We start from the raw sequence: 18,598 nt of genomic DNA on the forward strand, positions 1-18,598 counted from the left end.
ATACAATTTATACACAGTTCAGTATTTCAAAAACCCATTTATCATCTACGACTGTAAACAACAGAAACATCCTAATTTCTTTTTATTTTTAAATTTTATTATTATTTTTTAAGATTTGAGAAAGAGAGAACATGGGAACATAAGTGAGCGCTGGAGCAGATGAAGTTCAGAAGGAGAGGGAGAAGAGAAGCAGATTCCCCGCTGATCATGGAGCCCAATGTGGGGCTCAAACTCAGGGCTCTGAAATCATGACCTGAGCCAAAATCAAGAGTTGGATACGTGACTGACTGAGCCACCTAGGTGCCCCATCCTTTTAAGTACAACTAGAGTTAAGCTATCTGGATATAGTAATTATGTTGGAAGTTTCTAACTCCTTTTATTTGTTTGAAAACAGAGCATGCTGGGGTACCTGGGTGGCTCAGTAGTTAAGCGTCTGCCTTTGGCTTGGGTCATGATCCCAGGGTTCTGGGATCGAGCCTCACATCAGGCTCCCTGTTTGGGGGGAGGCCAGCCGCTCTCTCTCCCACTCCCCCTGCTTATGTTCCACCCCCCCCCCCCATCAAACAAACAAATAAATAATAAATAAATAAATATCTTGCAGAAAATGGTACTTAAAAAAAAAAATAGAGCATGTCTATGAATTACTGGGTAAAAGAAACTGTTAATTTTTTTCTGCCTGGCTCATGGGAACATTAAAGGTTAAAACAGGTAAAAAAGAGCAAATGCATTTGAGAGTTTGGGGGGGGGGGGACACAATGAGGAAAGAGGCACCATCAGTTACAAATGTTGAAATTTCTCCATTAAAGCTCTAATATCTTTCTCAAGGCAAATGCCTCATTTATTTTTACAGTATTCAACAATTTGAAAAGCAATCTAAAGTCAATTATTTCACTTCATCCCTGTAACAACCCTGTGGTGAGCCATGGACAGCAGTCTGTTGAATCTAAGGTCAGACTACCCGGGTTCAAGTCTCCGCTCCACCATATGAAAGCCGCGGGATGCTATTACCTAACTTCCTCAAGCATCCACTTCCTCAACATTAAAAAAAGTTAACGATGATGGCTTGAGGGGAGAAGGCTCACACCCCCAGCCTGCAGGGTGGACAGCCAACCAGAGGTAGCCCAATTCATGACAGAATTTCACATTTTCCTGAATGCTCCCGATCATTATATTCCTTCGGTTATTTTCTGATACTGAATAATTTTTGTTGTTGTTTTTACAATTTTGTTTAATTTTCTTTGGAAGACTCTAATTGGCTTTATTAAGCAATTCTTGATTTGGGCAACACCCCACCTAGCAAGCAGAATGGAGTGTTGGACAACTTTGTCTAATTTTACCACTGGTTTTGAAGAGAATCTGTCAAGTCAGCCATTCCAAAAAAACCCACCCGGTGGAGGTCCACTATGAAGGGACATTAAGGCAGAGGCACCAGGCACAGGGTCAAGAGAGTGCCAGTGCCAGTGCCAGAGCATAATGAAAAAGCCTCCAGCCACCTTCTATTGCTTCGCTCCCAGAATGCTGGCAGTCTCTGATTCCTGAGGCAGGAAATGTACATTCCTCTCTGCAAGAACTGGCCCAAGAACAGAACACTTACTGACACCCTTGGAAGACCCAAAGAAAAAGCTGGCTTGAAACCTATCGTCTCAGAGTGGAAGCCCAATGGTTGACAAGATTATTCCCCAACACACCATATATAAATACATTAGCCTTTAAAAAATTAAAGTATAACAAAATCTATGAACCAAATGTCAAACTCCATGAATTAATCAAAAGGCCCATACCTGAGGGACCATCACCAAGGTCAGTAAATACATTTCTAGCACATTAATAGTCTCCTAGCTCCACAGACTAATTCTGCTTGTTTTTTGAGTATACATTCGTTCCTGGCTTTCTTGCAAATACCAGGCCCACACATCCATGCTATGGCATGTCCCGTAGCTCTCTGCTGTATGTAATCCACTATGTGACTCTATCGCAAGATATTTATTTTTCTGTCAATGGCCATTTGGGTTGGTTCCAGTCTTGGCTATTTTGGATAAAACGGTCTTGAACACTCTTTTTTTTTTTTTTAAAGAGAGAGAGGGAGAAAGAACCTTAAGTAGGCTCCATGCCCAGCACGGAACCCAACTTGGGCTTGATCCCACAGCCGATTATCATGATCTGAGCCAAAATCAAGAGTTGCACACTTAACTGACTGAGCCACCTAGATGCCCCTTAATGCTATCTTGAACACTCTTATGCATGTCTCTTGGTATACTCATTTCAGTTGGGTACATTCTAGGAGGGAAGCGCTAAACCATAGGGAAAGCATATGTTCAATTTCAGTGGACAACGCCAAATAATTTTCTCAACTGTGCTAATATACACTCCTGCCAGCAGTGTGGGGTGGGATGGTACCTGTACTTCATGTCCTTAGTGGAACATAGCCATGATCACTCATTTATACATCATCTATTGCTGCTTTCATCTTACCATGGTATAGCTGAGTAACTGCCAGACAGCATAAGACTTCCCAAACAAAAACAGTGACTATCTGACTTTCAAAAGTTTGTGGAGTCTTCATTTATTCAGTTTTCTTCAAACATGATTATTAGGTGCATCGCATAACCTTCAACAATTTGTATTTTCATTATCATGCAATTCAAAATATTTTTATTTCCACTGTGATTTCTTTTTTGAACTGTAAGTCATTCTGAAATGTATTCCTAAGTTCCACACATAGAGAAATTTTCTAATTATATTTCTGTAATTGATTTACAACTTAATTCCAACATGGTTAGAGAATATAAGCTATATGATTTCAATCCTCTGAAACCTGGATCTTGTTTTGTGGTTCAAAATGGCCAATTTTGTTAAATATGTTGGGTGCAATACTCCATTTATGTCTATTATGTCAAACTTGTTGATCGTGTTCTATATTCACACCAATGTTTGTGTATGCTTGCTCTGTCAGTTAATGAAAGAAACATGCTTAAAATCTCCAAAATAATTGTGGATTTATCCATTTCTCCTTTTAGTTCTGTTCATTTTTGCTTTGTGTATTTTCACAACATGTTACTGAGTGTACAGAGATTAGAACTGTTTTATCTTTCCAGTGCACTGACCCCTTTATCATTATAAACTCTTTATTTATTAATACTTCTGGCTAAAGTGTCCACCTTATCTGATAATACACAGACATACCATCTCTTTTCTGTGCTATTTGCATAACCTGTCTTTTTTTGTTCCTGTACTTTTAACCTTTATTTTACCTTCATTTTTAAAAAAAAAAATTTATTTATTTATTTGACAGAGAAAGATCACAAGTAGGCAGAGAGGCAGGCAGAGAGAGGGAAGCAGGCTCCCTGCTGAGCAGAGAGCCCGATATAGGACTCGATCCCAGGACCCTAGGATCATAACCTGAGCTGAAGGCAGAGGCTTAACCCACTAAGCCACCCAGGCACCCGACCATTACCTTCATTTTTAAGCCTATTTTTACTGGGTATGGAATTCTTGCAATTGAATACTACACGGCAATTAAAAAGGATTTAATTTAATGCAACATGGCAGAATCTCAAAACATCACACTGCACAGAAAAATTCAGGCATAAAGAATATAGACTGTATGGTTCCATTTATATGAAACTATATAGTGACAAAAAATAGATCAGTAGTTTCCCTAGGCTGAGAGTAGGGTGAGGACTGGCTGCAGATCGGACATAGAGGAACCTTTCTGGGAAGACAGAAATGTCCCACATCATGAATAAAGGGGGTGATTACATGGGTATTTTCATTTTTCAAAGCTCACTGAACTATATCCTTAAAATGTGTGCATTTAAATAAATTATACCTCATAAAGCAGATTTAAAAATAAAGAAATCTACAGGAGCTGGCACTATAAAAATTATTAATATGGCTCATAAAAGCAAAACTCTGCAATCCTGAAAAAAATCCTCATGCAGTGTGCAAAATACACCAAAACTTGTCTAACAGAAAAATAAACCTCCAAAGTGAGTAATTTCCCCAAAGGAATTAGTTGTTCTGAAACCCTGTTCAAGTATATTTAAAACCCAGCTAAAAGACAACTACAACATTAATTTGATATACATGTTTAAAAGATTTGGAAACAATCCCATATACAAATTATAGCTAAGATTTAAAACTTTCTGACTCGTAATAAATTACGGCTCTCTTACTACCAAGCTAGAATAAACTCTTCGTAAAATCCTTAAAAAGTAGTGCTTCTTTTGCATTAATAATTTGCACAGTTTAAGCATTTTATTTTTCTATTTGCTTAATAAAATCTGTTCAACTTTAGGGATGCCTGGGTAGCTCCGTGGGTTGGGCCTCTGCCTTCTGCTCAGGTCATGATCCCTGTTCCCGGGATTGAGCCCCACATTGGGCTTTCTGCTCAGCAGGGAGCCTGTTTCCCTTCCTCTCTCTCTGCCTGCCTCTCAGCCTGCTTGTGATCTTTCTCTGTCAAATAAATAAATAAAATCTTAAAAAAAGAAATTTGCTCAACTTTAAATATTCTCTGAAAGCCAAATGTATATAATTTACTCTCTGCTGGGAAAAAAAATCATCTTCATAAGCACAAAATATTATCAATGGGAAGAAAACCTCAAAAAATATATAGTACAATTTCTTCCATGGAAATTAAAAAAAAAAAAAAAGATTATATTTATTTGATAATGTGTATGCACTCAAGTGGGGAGGGGGAGTGACACAGGGAGAGGGAGAATTAGACTCCTCACTGAGCAAGGAGCCCAACTTGGGACTTGATCCCAGGACCCCAAGATCGTGACCTGAACAGACACTTCACTGTCTGAGTCATCCAGGAGCCCCCTTCCATGGTATTTACACTTGCAAAAAATACTTTTCCTACTCAGCAGCATGAATTTTTTCCTTTCAGCCTAGGTGTAAATGTAAATTCTGATTTGACAGGAAATTTCACATGCATTTAGGAATGTTACAGATATGCAGGCTCCCTTCCCTTTTTCTTTTCTTTTCTTTTTTTTTTTTTTTTTAAAGATTTTACTTATTTATTTGAGAGAGAGACAGTGAGAGAGAGCATGAGAGGTGAGAAGGTCAGAGGGAGAAGCAGACTCCCCATGGAGCTGGGAGCCTGATGTGGGACTCGATCCCAGGACTCCAGGACTGTGACCTGAGCCGAAGGCAGTTGCTTAACCGACTGAGCCACCCAGACGCCCTCCCTTCCCTTTTTGAATCAATGAACTTCCCCAAATTTTAAACACCGTACAATGAAAGAATATATATTCTAAAATTCCCTATTTTAGGCAATCAGAATCTTTTGGGGAAAAAAATTAAGCATCATATGAAGGGACAAAAATGCTGTAGCAGCACTTTCAGATCATACAGGCCTGGAAAAGCACTCCTTTGAAGACCCCATTCCTTCAAAAACGGAACTGTCACAATTCCCACACTCCCACCTCTTAAGATCCAATGACTGCACATTCACAGCTTATTGTGGCTTGCTCATTAATAGCTTAATAATCCACTTGTGATGAAAGATTCTTAAAACTTCATTCATGTCAGTATGTGTCACCATCTGACACAAAATTCCAGTCTAACGAGCCCATTACACCAGATGTTCTGAGGTCTAAAAATGAAATGTCTCTGGGGTCCACATGGTGCAAAACAGGTTCATTTCAAAGAAACTATGACTATACCATATGAGAAAAAGCAATAATAAAAGGGAGAAAGTGAGAACAAACACTTACCTTGTCCCCTGTGGCAGTGAAAGTTGTTCAAATGAATTACTTCTTCATTATTGTTTCCCTCTGCCATTTTCAAATGCAGACGTACACATACGTGCTTGCTAATATCTAAACATGGTCACTATCTGTTCAAAAGGGTCTGAAAAAAAAAAACACATTAAGAATGAGGGATTGTCAGAACTCTTCCCTCATATTTGAAGGTAGCATTCTAAGCTTATGGTGAAACCACTGAAGGGAAAAATAAAAGAATGCGTAACTGAAAAGCTGATGGGTGGCCGGAGAAGAATAATTTAAAAAAATAACTTATTATTGTAAAAGAACATAACCTATTATTGTAAAAGAACAGAGGAACAAAGCATCAAAAAACAAATGGAACACATAAAGAATAAAATAAACTTAAAAACTCAATCACAGCAACCTACAGAATGGGAGAAAATATTTGCAACTCATAGTAGCTTGTAAGGGGTTAAAATCTAAAATATACAAAGAACTTCCACGACTTGATAGCCAAAAGCAAATAATCCAATTATAAAATGGGCAACGGACCTAGATAGACATTTTTCCAATAAGATACTAAATTGGACTACAGGTACATGAAAAGGTGCTCATTATCACTAATCACCAGGGAAATGCAAATCAAAACCAAGAGTGATGGCCTCCCCCTTGTTAGAAAAAGGTAAAGAGATAACAAATGCTGGCAAGGATACAGACAAAAGATAGCCCTCCTACACTACTGGAGGGAATGTAAATTCTCTTCATGCAAACTAGTATGGGGGTGCATCAAAAAATTTTAAAAAGGGCACCTGGGGGCTTAGTCAGTTAAGACTCTGCCTTTGGCTCACTTCATGATCCCAGGGTACTGGGACGGAGCCCTGCATTGGGATCCCTGATCAGTGGAGAGACTGCTTCTCCCTCTGCCTCCACCAACCCCAACCTCACTTGTGCTTTTCTCTCAAATATATTTAAAACAAACAAACAAATAACCCCCCAAAATTAAAAATAAAACTACCATATGATCCAGCAATTCCATTTCTGGGTATGTATGTTTGCTGCAGCATTATTTACAACAGCCAAGATGTGGACACGGCCTAAATGTTCATTCAGTGAATGGGTAAAGAAAATAGAGGGGCACCTGGGTAGTTCAGTTAAGTGTCCAACTCTTGGTTTCAGCTCAGGCATGATCTCAGGGTCCTGAGAATGAGCCCTGCGTTAGGCTCTGCACTGAACGTGGAATCTGCTTGACCCTCTCCCTCTGTTCCCTCTCATAAATAAATTTTAAAAAGAAAAAAAAAATAAGAAATGCTAGAAAACAATGCTACTAAGGTGTAAAAAAGAGGGCGATCCTGTCATTTGCAAGAACATGGATGAATTATACACTAAGCATTATATACTAAGTGAAATGAGACAGAAAAACAAACAAGATATGATCTCACATGTAGAGTCCAAAAAACAACTCAAAATCCCACAAAGACCCAAACTCGTAGAAACTGAGATCACATATGGTTACCAAAGGTAGGAGAACTGGATGAAGGAGGTCAAAAGGAACAAAGTTCCAGTTATAAAATAATAATGGGGCCAGAAGGTACAACATGAGGACTACAGTTAACACTGCTGTAGGGTGTATTTGGAAACTGCTAAGAGAGTAAATCCTGAAAGATCTCATCGCAAGGGAAAACACATTTTTCTCTTTTTTGGGGGGTTACCCATATGAGATGATGATGTTAACTAAACTTCCCAAGGTAATTACTTTGCAATTTATGTTAAGTCGTTATCTTGTACAACTTAAATATAATCATACTGGAAACTGTACTACATAAACAGACAACATAAACACTGTTAAGAAAAAGCTTTAAAGCAAAAGGATGGAAAGCAATAGACTGGTCAACTAATAAGATACTTTATTTTTCAGTCATAAGATGTCCATCTGATTCTTTTTTAAAGACTTTATTTATTTATTTCACGGACAGAGATCACAAGTAGGCAGAGAGGCAGGAAGAGAGAGAGGGAGAAGCAGGCTCCCTGCCGAGCAGAGAGCCCGATGCAGGGCTCCATCCCAGGACCCCGGGATCACGACCTGAGCCAAAGGCAGAGGCTTTAACCCACTGAGCCACCCAGGCGCCCCTCCATATGATTTTTTAAATAAACTCCAATTCTATGTTGAAGCTCTCTTTTCAACTAATCTTTTCTTTTTGGGAGGGAGGCAGAAGGGGTACAACAAAACCCATGAAAAATTCTATGAATAGACTAGAATCAGACAAAATTGACATAAGTAGTTATCAGAGACCAGTAGGGAGACTTCATCCAGTTAAGAGGGTCAACTCACAGAAGATACAGTATTGAATGTGTATGAATCTAATAATACCGTTTCAAAAATATATACACCTCAAACTGACAGAAGTTAAGGAAGTAACACAAATCCACACTTATAGCCGGACAGATCTGAAGAGCACTATCAAACCACTTGACCTCACTGACACTGATAGACCACTCTACCTAACAACTGTAGAACACATATTCTTTTCAAGTATATAGAGAACATTTACAAAATGGATTATATCCCTGAGTCATAAGACTAGTCTCAACAAATTTCATGGGCTTGAAATCATACGGTGTATTGTTACCTGGTAACAGTCAGTAAAAGATAACCAGGAAATTTCTAAATACTGGAAATTAAGCAAACTAAACAACTCATGGATTAAAGAAGAAATTATGATGAAAATTAGAAACGCCTGTATTTTGACTGGATGAATCAAACAGTAATGAAAACAAAATATGTCAAAATTCATAGGCTAGAGTTAAAGCAGTGTTTAGAGGGCAATTTATACATCCAAATGCTAGTTTAGAGAAGAAAAAGGACCACGATATCAATGACTGAAGCCTCAATCTCAGGAAGCTAGAAAAAGCACAGTAAATCAAACCAGAAAAATAGAAGACAATCCTAACAGCAGGAATCAACAAAATAGACACAAACATATAAAGAAAAGTCCAAACAAAAAGTTGTTTCTCTAACAAGATTAAGAAGACTGATAAACCTCTCATAACTGATAAAGGGAAAATGGGAGAAAATACAACCAACCATTATCAGGAATGTAAAAGAAGACACCACCACAGATTCTACAATATAAAAGGAGTATTTTGTATAATTTTATACCAATCAATTTGAAATTGTGACTGGATAAACTCTTTGAGATACAACTTACCATAGGGGAAGAAAAGTTTTTATTTATTTATTTAAAAATTATTTACTTAGGTAATCTCTACACCCACCGTGGGGCTCAAACTCATGGCCCTGAAATCAAGACACATGCTTTGTGGACTGAGCCAGCTAGGTGGCCCTGAACAAAGAAAACTAAATCTCAAAAGAGCTCTACCAAATAAGGAAACTGAATCAGTAACTAATAACTTTCCCACAAAGAATACTGTAAAAGCCCTGTAACCTTTCCCAGTAAAGTCTTCGAAATATCCAAGGAAGAAGTGTAACTAATATTACAAAAACTGAGAGAACAGAAAAAGAACAAACATTATTTCTGAATCATTTTATGAGGCCTGCATAATTCTGATACTCTAAGCTCATTAGAACAGCACAAGAAAGACCAATCTCTCTCATGAACACAGATGCAAAAATCATAACCAAAAGCAAAGTAAGGTATGTTATTGGAATAAAGAAAAAACTATATCATCATTGCAGTAGGTTGGAGGAAAAAGCATTAAAATTTAACAGCCATTCATGATTAAAATCTCTCAGCCTACTGGTTATTAGAGAAGACTACCTTTGCCAAGTTGAAGACATTTCAAAAACACTAGAGCAAACCTCACACCTAACAATGAAGCAATGAAAAGTTTTTTCCCTAAAATTGAGGAGAGTTTGCACCATTTCTCATCTACACTGTACTGGAGGTTGTAAAAGGTGCAGTAGGGCAATAAAGAGAAATAAAATATCAAGCCGAAAGGGAGAAATTAAAATGGCATTATATGCAGATGATAAGATTTTATATATATACATACATAGATTTTTTTAAGATTTTATTTATTTGACAGAGATCACAAGGAGGCAAAGAGGAAGACAGAGAGAGGGGGTGAAGCAGGCTCCCACTGAGCACCCGATGTGGGACTCGATCCCAGGACCCCAGGATTATAACCTGAGCCGAAGGCAGAGGCTTTAAACCACTGAGCCACCCAGGGGCCCCAAGATTGTCTACTGACGCAAGACAGAAAAACAGACTAGAGGGCTCAGAAACAGACCCATATACGTTTGGTCATCTATATAAAAACAAAGGTGCTACTGTAATGTAGTGGGAACAATGGTCTCCCGATAAACATTGCTAGGCCAAGTGGGTATCAATAGAGGAAGAAAATGAGCCTTGATTCATTCTTTATACCACACATAAACATTTGTTCCAGAAGGATTATCAAAAGATAAAACAACAGGGGCACCTGGGTGGCTCAGTCGGTTGAGTGTCCAACTCTTGATCTCAGGTCTCAGTCTTGGGGTCTCGAGTTCAAGCCCCACGCTGGGCATGGAACCTACTTAAAAAAATAAATAAAATGATAAAATACTGGAAGATAACAGAGGAACGAAACAGTGGGTCAAATACATATAAGTGACGGTACATAGAACCACCACTGCAATGAGTAAGTGGAATGAATAACAAAGTCTACGGATATAAGGCCAATATGCAAAAATGAATGCTATACTAGTAAGAAGCAATTAGAAAATGGTGTTTTGAAAGGATACTCCTTAGAGGCATCAAAAACTATCATATACCAAGGAATAAATGCAATGAAAGAGGTGCCAAACCTCTATATAAAAAACTGTAAATCACTGAGCGAAACAAAAGAACACTAATGAATGGAGACACATACCACAGTCATGGACTGGAAAGCTCCATTTTGTAAAGATGTCAATTCCTCCCAAACTGATCTACAGATCTAATATAGCCTTAATCAGATTTTTAAAAAGTGGCTATATACAACATGATTTTAAAATCTACAGGAAAATGCAAAGAGCCAAGAATAACCAAGGCATTCATAAAGAAAAACAAGAGGTGAAAGACTTACACTATTAGACAGTTGAGTCTTATTAATACAAAGCTACAGTTAATTAAAACCATGCAGTATTGGCAAAAGAAGAGAAAAACAGATGAAAGGAACAGAGTCCAGAAACTGATTCATTCACATGCGGATGTCTGATTTATGACAAAAGTGGCATTGCAGAGCAGTGGAAAACATGTTTTTACTGTATGCTGTACTAGAAAGCTGTGGGGGAGGACAGGAAGAATGAGGAACTAAGTCTCTTCCTCATGCCTTAGACAAAAATGACTTTAGGTGATTTCTTGATTTAAATAGGAAGGTAGAAGAGTTTCTAGAAGATACCTTAAAAAAAATGCCTTCACAAACTTGGGGTTGGGAAAGATAGTAGTACATATTATACTACTGTAAATATTGTACATTAAAAATAAAATTTTGAACATTAAAAATAAAAACTTCTATTCACAAAATAAATTATTAAGAGTGAAAAGGCAAGCCACTGGGGGGAAGAAGCTGTCATATTTTGAAAACTGCATGAAAAGGGATTTCTGTGAAGTTGAAAAAGCTATCCTAAACTTACCCTCCTTCTATAAGTCCCCCAAAACCCAATTTCATTAAAAATGAGCAAAGATTCTGGCCTGCAAAGTTTCTGCTGAAAAAATGAGTTAGAAAAGAACTGATGTCAAAACTCCTATAAAGTTGTAAGAAAAACAAGCAGTAGCAAAACAACATCCCTATAAACAAATACATGCCAGAAAAAAACACCCAAAGGACACTATGAAAATAATACAAGACATAAAACAACAACATAAATCAGAACAAGAAAACTCATAAATGGCATGGCAGATCTCAGGAAAGAAAGAAAATTTTAAGAAGTTTTAGAAGTGAAGACTAAATTAGAAGGAACATAAGTGTGAATAAACACAATACATTCTGCTTAGGAGAACTGAAAGGTAAAAGGAAAACTTTAAATAGAAAAATAAAGAGATAAGGAACAAATATTCAAGACAAAGATTGTCCAGTGTAACAAACAGCAGCTCTTGAATAAATCAAAAGGGAAGAGAATACTAAAAATTGTGACAGAAAAAAATTTTATTTTTCCTAAAATAAAAATGTTAAGACTACATTTCAAAAGAATACAGTAAATACCTAAAAAAAGAACCAAGAAAAACAAAACAAAACCACCCAAAATGACAACTACCAAGACACACAGACTTTAAAGGGAAAAAAAAAAAAAAATCCTTTTAGGGGCTGGGCTTGAGCCAGTGAAAAGAAAGAAAATTAGATCAGCAGACTTTGATAGTGACGCTTTATGTCATTAGAAAATGGTGTAAGATACTTTTTTAAAAAATATAAACCAGAGATTTTATATCCAGCAAAAATAATTTCAAAGAAAAGGAGCACAAATTAATCAACATGTAGAATTTAGGATTATGGATTGTTTCTATAGGACCTTCCTAAGGAATCTGACAGAAAAATAAACTTTAGGCAACCAAAATGACTAAAGACAACAACACAAAGGCTGGCAGTAAACATTAAATATGTAATTAATTACTTGTAGCACAAAGATTAAATAAGAACTAAAATTAAGCAATATAGTACAATTATAAAAATTATGGGGGGAAGCATAAGCAAATCCTAACAGTTGAGACATTCTGAGACTTTCATTCTGACACTTTTTTGTGTGTAACAAGTTAAAAAGATTAGCAGTTATGGCATATTCTATTAATCCCTGTGCCCTCGAGAATCAAGAATTTCAGTGTAAAAAAAGGAATCTTATTTATAATATAGAAGAAAAAGCCTATAGAAAAAACCTATAAAAGAAGATTCAGCCCTAAATCTGAATTAGTGTGAACTCATAAAATATTTTAGTTCTGTCCTGCCCCCCTCCACCCCCAAAGGCCTGAAAACCTATTACTTGTAGCAATGAACAATGCCTAGATTATGTCTTAAAATACTATTTCCCACCAAAAGAAACCAGGATTTTGGAGAAATTACTAATTCCAATTCTGGAGCAGGAATATTACAAAACGAGCCATAATACCAGATATCATACCAGGTATCAAGAAAGCAATCAAAAACTACTTATCAAAAGCTGGGTTCAGTCAGAATAACACAGAAAAAGAAAATGCTGAAGAGGCTCTCACTGGCCAAACTTGGGACAATTTGAGCTCCAAAAAAGATAATAATATGGTATGAGTCTCTTAAAAAAACACAAATAAAAATGGCCATAATTATTTTCCAAAAGGTCATTTTCAAAGGATACTATCAACCAAAACTTTATCTTTAAAACTGGTAAAACAGGGGTGCCTGGATGGCTCAGTCAGTTAAGCGTCTGTTTCGATTTTGGCTCAGGTCAGGATCTCAGGGTTGTGAGATCAAGTCCCATGATGGGCTCTGTGCTGAGTGTGGAACCTCCTTAAGATTGTGTCTCCCTCTTCCTCTCTATAGATAAACAAATAAGCAAGCAAACAAATAAAATATAGATGAAATAGAGGCAAGGAATTTGGTACTTTCTTGCCTTTTCTATATAAACTGTATGTAACTGGACAAATAGTAGACAAGAAAATGATTTCTTTATAAAAAAGTATTCCAGTATTAATTTAAAAAATCCAACTAAAATACCATTTTGCAATCCTCAATGATTACTAAATCTGGATCTGAAGTATCACTGGCTGCTAACATCGTAGAGACAAGAACTAAGTGCCTTCCAAGGAAAGAACATGATCTACAGTCTTGTGAAAGAGATGGAACCAGAGTTTGGACAAGGATCTGGACCCAACCCCTTTTAAAATAGAGGCTAGACAGAAAATGAAATTTTTGAACTGCAGCATAATTATGCAACCCAGACCATATATTCTCAATGGGAGTGCTTTTGCAAGGGTGTGAAAAGATCTTAAGATATTACAGTGGTTTGTGACCCTCCAAAATTCAGTCCCATCCAGTAAAATCTTATTCCTTAGTATTTAATGAGAAAGGATTAGAAATAAAAATGTTTTAAAAGGTTCTATATGGGGATGATAATTTTTTTAGAAGTCTGATGAACACCTAGGTAGGCTCTGGGAATTACAGGCTAAATGGATCAGGCTCAACAACAGATAAATTATAAGGAAAAAAAAAAAAAAAGGAAGAGGAAACTTAGATTTAAAAAATACATCAAAATTTAAAAATGAGATTACAGTATCTAGGAATGTACTCTTGGGTGATAAAATAAACATGAAAAAATGATTATAAAAGTCAGATTAAGAGTTAATATTGGGGGAAGGAATGAGTTAAGATCAGGATAGGAGAACATGGACATGGCTTAGAGATGGGAGTTTACTTCTTAGACTGGGTGGTAGATACAAGCATCTTTTAATCCATTAAGCCATTCATAATGGTTGAGGGAAGGAATCCAAATATAAGAGAATATACCTCGAATGACTTCATTTAGATGAAGTTTAGGCACAGGCCTAAACTGAGTTTGGGGTCAAACTTCTTTGTGTGTACTCTATTTCAAAATAGGAAAGTTAGGGGAACAAAAGCCATTATGAGAGGAAAAAAAGTGGTTGCCTCTGTGAAACAGTAGTGTTTTGAACCATGTGAACCATTTTCTTGCTTTATTTTAATGAAAATAATTAAGAACCAACGTTCTTGGTGCCAAGAAAATCTCAATTTTTTCCACCTTCCTGGGAGAAACAACATGCTTTAGAGAAAGTAGACCCCATACTCTGGCTTCTCACACAATGATGCCTATACAAAGTTAAAAATCAAATAACATCAGCATTTTTCCAACATAGAGAATACTAAGTTGTGTATCAAGACTAAATTTAATAGTAAAACTTTCTGATATCTGTAACTGGACAAAGGTATCTCAATTTTTAAAAATTTACAAATCTCCCTTGAAATAAAAGTGGCATCATTTATAAACAGCATGGTAAAAGAGTTCTAATGTCAAATTTAAACTGTATTCAAATCATTACTTTTCTTTCAAATGCAATTTTAAAAAAGTATTGTGAACATAATCCCACTAGCCACGTTTCTTGTTTCTTCTTTTACCACAAGGTTCTTTCAATTTTATATTGAAAGTCAAAGGGACATGTGACTCATTTTACATATACCTAATTTAGCTAGAATGTCAAGCTTGTAGTTAAACAGATTACTGGCAGTGCTTTAAAAGCAAGATTCCTCATGAGCGAGTGGTACATACAATGTCCTCAAACTTCAGTGAGAAAAGGAGTCTGACAAGGGAATTTCTACTCCTTACTAGCTTCTATGCAAAGGTCATTAAGGTCCCTGACACTCGGTCCTCTCATCTGGGCTTCAGATCAAACTACCTAAGCATGAACCCTGGTTTCACCATTTAGTGACTCAGTGACTGCATAAATTGCTCAATCTCTTGGACCTAGTTTATTTGTAAAATGAGGATAGTTGTTTTAAAGTTGAATATATTTACCATAGTGCATGGCACATGCCCAGTGTCACATTATGGCTACTATTATTCCCTATGAAATGGAAATTGCTATTCTTACCTTGTAAGGTTGTGCTGGAATATGAGAAGCCGCTTTGTAAATGGTAAATGTCACCAAAACAGGAGCTTGTTATCAAAAGTACACAGTAGATGTACAGTGTTTATTAGTAAGCTGACAATATAGCCAGCTTTGGGGTAGGACTTTATTTTCCTCTTCCAGGTTACTTTTTGCTAGTTTTATGATAACTATTCAGTTAAACTTTTACTTCCTTCTAGAAGAAACTTCATTTTTCCTCAGGAAGTAGCTTCTTCATCACACAGCTGAAGAAAATGGCTCAATAAATGTGGAATCCAGAAATGAGAAATGGTACCTAACAGAATAGTTTTTGCCTCTTCCTTTTATTGTAAAAATTATCATATGTACATTTGTGTCTATACTCTATAGTCAATACATCAGATAATGCTTCCAGATTAGCATACATTTTAGCACTTCCTCACCCCACAGAGAATTGTTATGTAGTACTACTGTATTGTAAAAACTTAAGAAAAATGAGGTGACAATTCTATATTCTTTTCCACCACCTACAATTGTCCTCATTACCTTTTTAAAAATCTCCTCTTCCTTGGATGGATATAGCAACACGTGACAAAGTTCACATGTCAACTGTGTTCTCCATATGCCCTTGACAACATCTTATTCAGAGCGGTATTTCCTGTGTCTGGCACAGTTGTTGAGTAAAGGAGTGGCTCCAAAGACATCTTCATCCATCAGAGCCATATATAACCAGAGTTAGGGTTAAGTGACAACAATCAGTTTATCAGGATTTTCTTCGGTCATAAATTTCTTCTCATCCTTCTATTTGTGTTACATCTCCATTTTTCCTTCCACATGCTAATAATACTGCATGGTCCTGGGGTTTGTGATGTTCCTGCTTTCCAGAATAATCGCCATAAATATGTCTGTCACATCTGCAACACTGGTCTTGGGGTAGTATGTTTCCAAGTTAATGAGTTAATCTCTGTGAACATTCCAGCAGAAGGTGGGCGAAGCAGAGCCAGGTAGAGGCTGCAAGAAGCTGTATGTGCCCACATCGTACACTCCACAATACTGTTTCCCAGCATGGTTTTCTGAGTGACTGTAAGTGATTATTGCTCTTCATTCAAACCCTAGCTCCTCATCTTATCCGTCGTTTGGATATTCATTCGTTGTAAGCCTATACTAACGTTAAATCAATATTAAATCAACACAACAAAAAGTGAATAATGGTTATTTCTAAGTACAAAGTTTAGAGTAGGTTTTTTTTTTTTTTTGCTTTGTTATATTTCCTGACTTTTCTATACTGAACTTGAATTATTTATATTATCTTTTCTTTTTTCTTTTTTTAAGGAGGCTCCATGCCCAGTGTGGAGCCCAACATGGGGCTTGAGCTCAGGACGCTGAGATCAAGGAGCTGAAATCAAGTTGAATGCTTAACTGACTGAGCCACCCAGGCACCCCTACATGACTATTTAAAATTAAAATACATTAAAGAATTAAGCAAATACTACTGTCATCTTGCCATGTAGTATAAAACAGTTGTGGGGTGCCTGGGTGACTCAGTTCATTGAGCATCTGACTTTGGCTCAGGTCATGATCTGGGGATCCTGGAATCAAGCCCTACATCAAGCTCTGTGCTCAGCACAAAATCTGCTGGTCCCTCTGCTGCTCCCCTTGTGTTCTTTCTTGCTTTCAAATATATCAAGTCTTTAAAAAAAAAAAAAAGTGTTATGCACCATGGGGAATACGTACAAAGAAAATCCAACATGGATTTTGCCTCAAAAAACTTGGGGGAGTAAAATCAGTGAGAGAAACTCAGTACACAATGAAGCACACTACAAAATAAAAAGAAATAGCACAATAAAGACACTATTCCAGTTGGGACAGGGCAGGTAGTGAGGGAAGCTTTGCCCAGATAGTTGTATTTAAGCTGAAATGAATGATGTGCTAGCTCCAAGCTTTGCCTTTAAGAGAACTTTAGGCAGCTTCCACCTAGGGCTCCTGGAGGCCAGAATTACCATTAAGAAGTCTGCCTCCTGATGGAGAGAGCACACAGAAAGCTGACACTACCCAGAGAAATAAAACATAGCTGAGCCCTGCCTCCCTGCAGTCCGTGGCAAGGCATGGAGTGAAAAAGCATTTTGGAAGTGGAACCTCCAGCCCTACCACCTCTGCTAGCAACATGTGGACCACGGGGGAAAAAAAGAAATCCCACATTAGTCCTTCCCAATCTCCTGAGTCACAAAATTGCTGACAAATTGTCCTATTAGGGGCGCCTGGGTGGCTCAGTGGGTTAAGCCGCTGCCTTCGGCTCAGGTCATGATCTCAGGGTCCTGGGATCGAGTCCCGCATCGGGCTCTCTGCTCAACAAGAGCCTGCTTCCCTCTCTCTCTCTCTGCCTGCCTCTCTGACTACTTGTGATTTCTCTCTGTCAAATAAATAAATAAAATCTTAAAAAAAAAAAAACAAATTGTCATATTAAGTTATACGTTTGAGTGGTTTGCTCTGTGCATCTATGGATAACTGAAGTACAGGTCAAATTTTATTTTCTAACCAGTAAGAAGTAATACAGAGACTTGTACTTTAGGAAAATCAACCTAACTGCAATGTGTAAGACTATAAAAAACATCTAGTAGCAGGAAACCCAGGAAACAAGAGGCAGTGAAGTATGAACTAGAGATAACAATAAGCAGGGAAAAGAAAAAGATGTAAGATACCAACTATGGTTAGATTCAATGGGCTTTTGTATGTAAAGAGCCATGAGGCAAGAAGAAAATAAAGGAGTCAAAGTTGACTTAGATGTTGAGGACACCTAGATGTTGGGTGACTGAAGGATGGCAATTCTATTAAGAAGGAACAAGGCAAGTGAGGAGTTCAGAATAAAAAAAAAATACAATGGGTGTATATTTTAATATATAGACAGTGAAAGAATTAAGATAAAATGGCATTCATAACCAAAGACAGAATTATGTAGACAATTAGTCTGCAGTTTTAGCAGAGTTCAAAAGAGCTCTAAAAATCCTCGTATCAGTGTCTTTCTACAATAGGAAAGGTTTAAAACCAAAAATTAAAATCTTCACTGGGTTGGCTAAAATGTTTAACATATATAACCCAAGATTTTCCTCAAATGTTGAGTAAAAATTGATTCAGAAACTGGAATAAGCAAGCACAGTCTCATCCACAAAAGGAAAAAAAAATCGTTTTCAACAATCTTTTTACAGGTGAATCCTCTGTGAACTCATGATACGAGACCCCTTCTATCTCAATAGTGTCTGACTTATCTTCATGTAGCATGGAGGTTGGTTTGTTGGTTTTTGAATCATAAAATCTCATCATGGTAGGACCAAAATCCCATGGCCTTAGGAC

At 37.1% G+C, this 18,598-nt stretch overlaps 1 protein-coding gene across 6 annotated transcripts in view; it reads right to left on the reverse strand.

The window, feature by feature from the left end:
* The window catches only part of RNF216 (ring finger protein 216), a 62,216-nt gene that overhangs the window by 41,268 nt on the left and 2,350 nt on the right, over positions 1-18,598 (reverse strand). For 2 of the 6 annotated variants that reach the window (XM_082714223.1, XM_082714220.1), the window contains exons 2-3: positions 10,152-10,241; positions 5,721-5,856 (exon numbers count right to left, since the gene is read on the reverse strand). In XM_082714223.1, coding sequence (XP_082570349.1) covers positions 5,721-5,787 — 67 coding nt within the window. In that variant the 5' untranslated portion in view covers positions 5,788-5,856; positions 10,152-10,241. Of the gene's footprint in view, positions 1-5,720; positions 5,857-10,151; positions 10,245-18,598 lie in introns of all 6 variants that reach the window. The other 4 variants (XM_082714222.1, XM_082714219.1, XM_082714221.1 and 1 more) reach the window with 2 other exon arrangements.

The sequence above is a fragment of the Mustela nivalis genome (assembly GCF_964662115.1).
Source record: "Mustela nivalis genome assembly, chromosome: 19".
In the NCBI taxonomy this organism is placed as follows: domain Eukaryota; kingdom Metazoa; phylum Chordata; class Mammalia; order Carnivora; family Mustelidae; genus Mustela; species Mustela nivalis.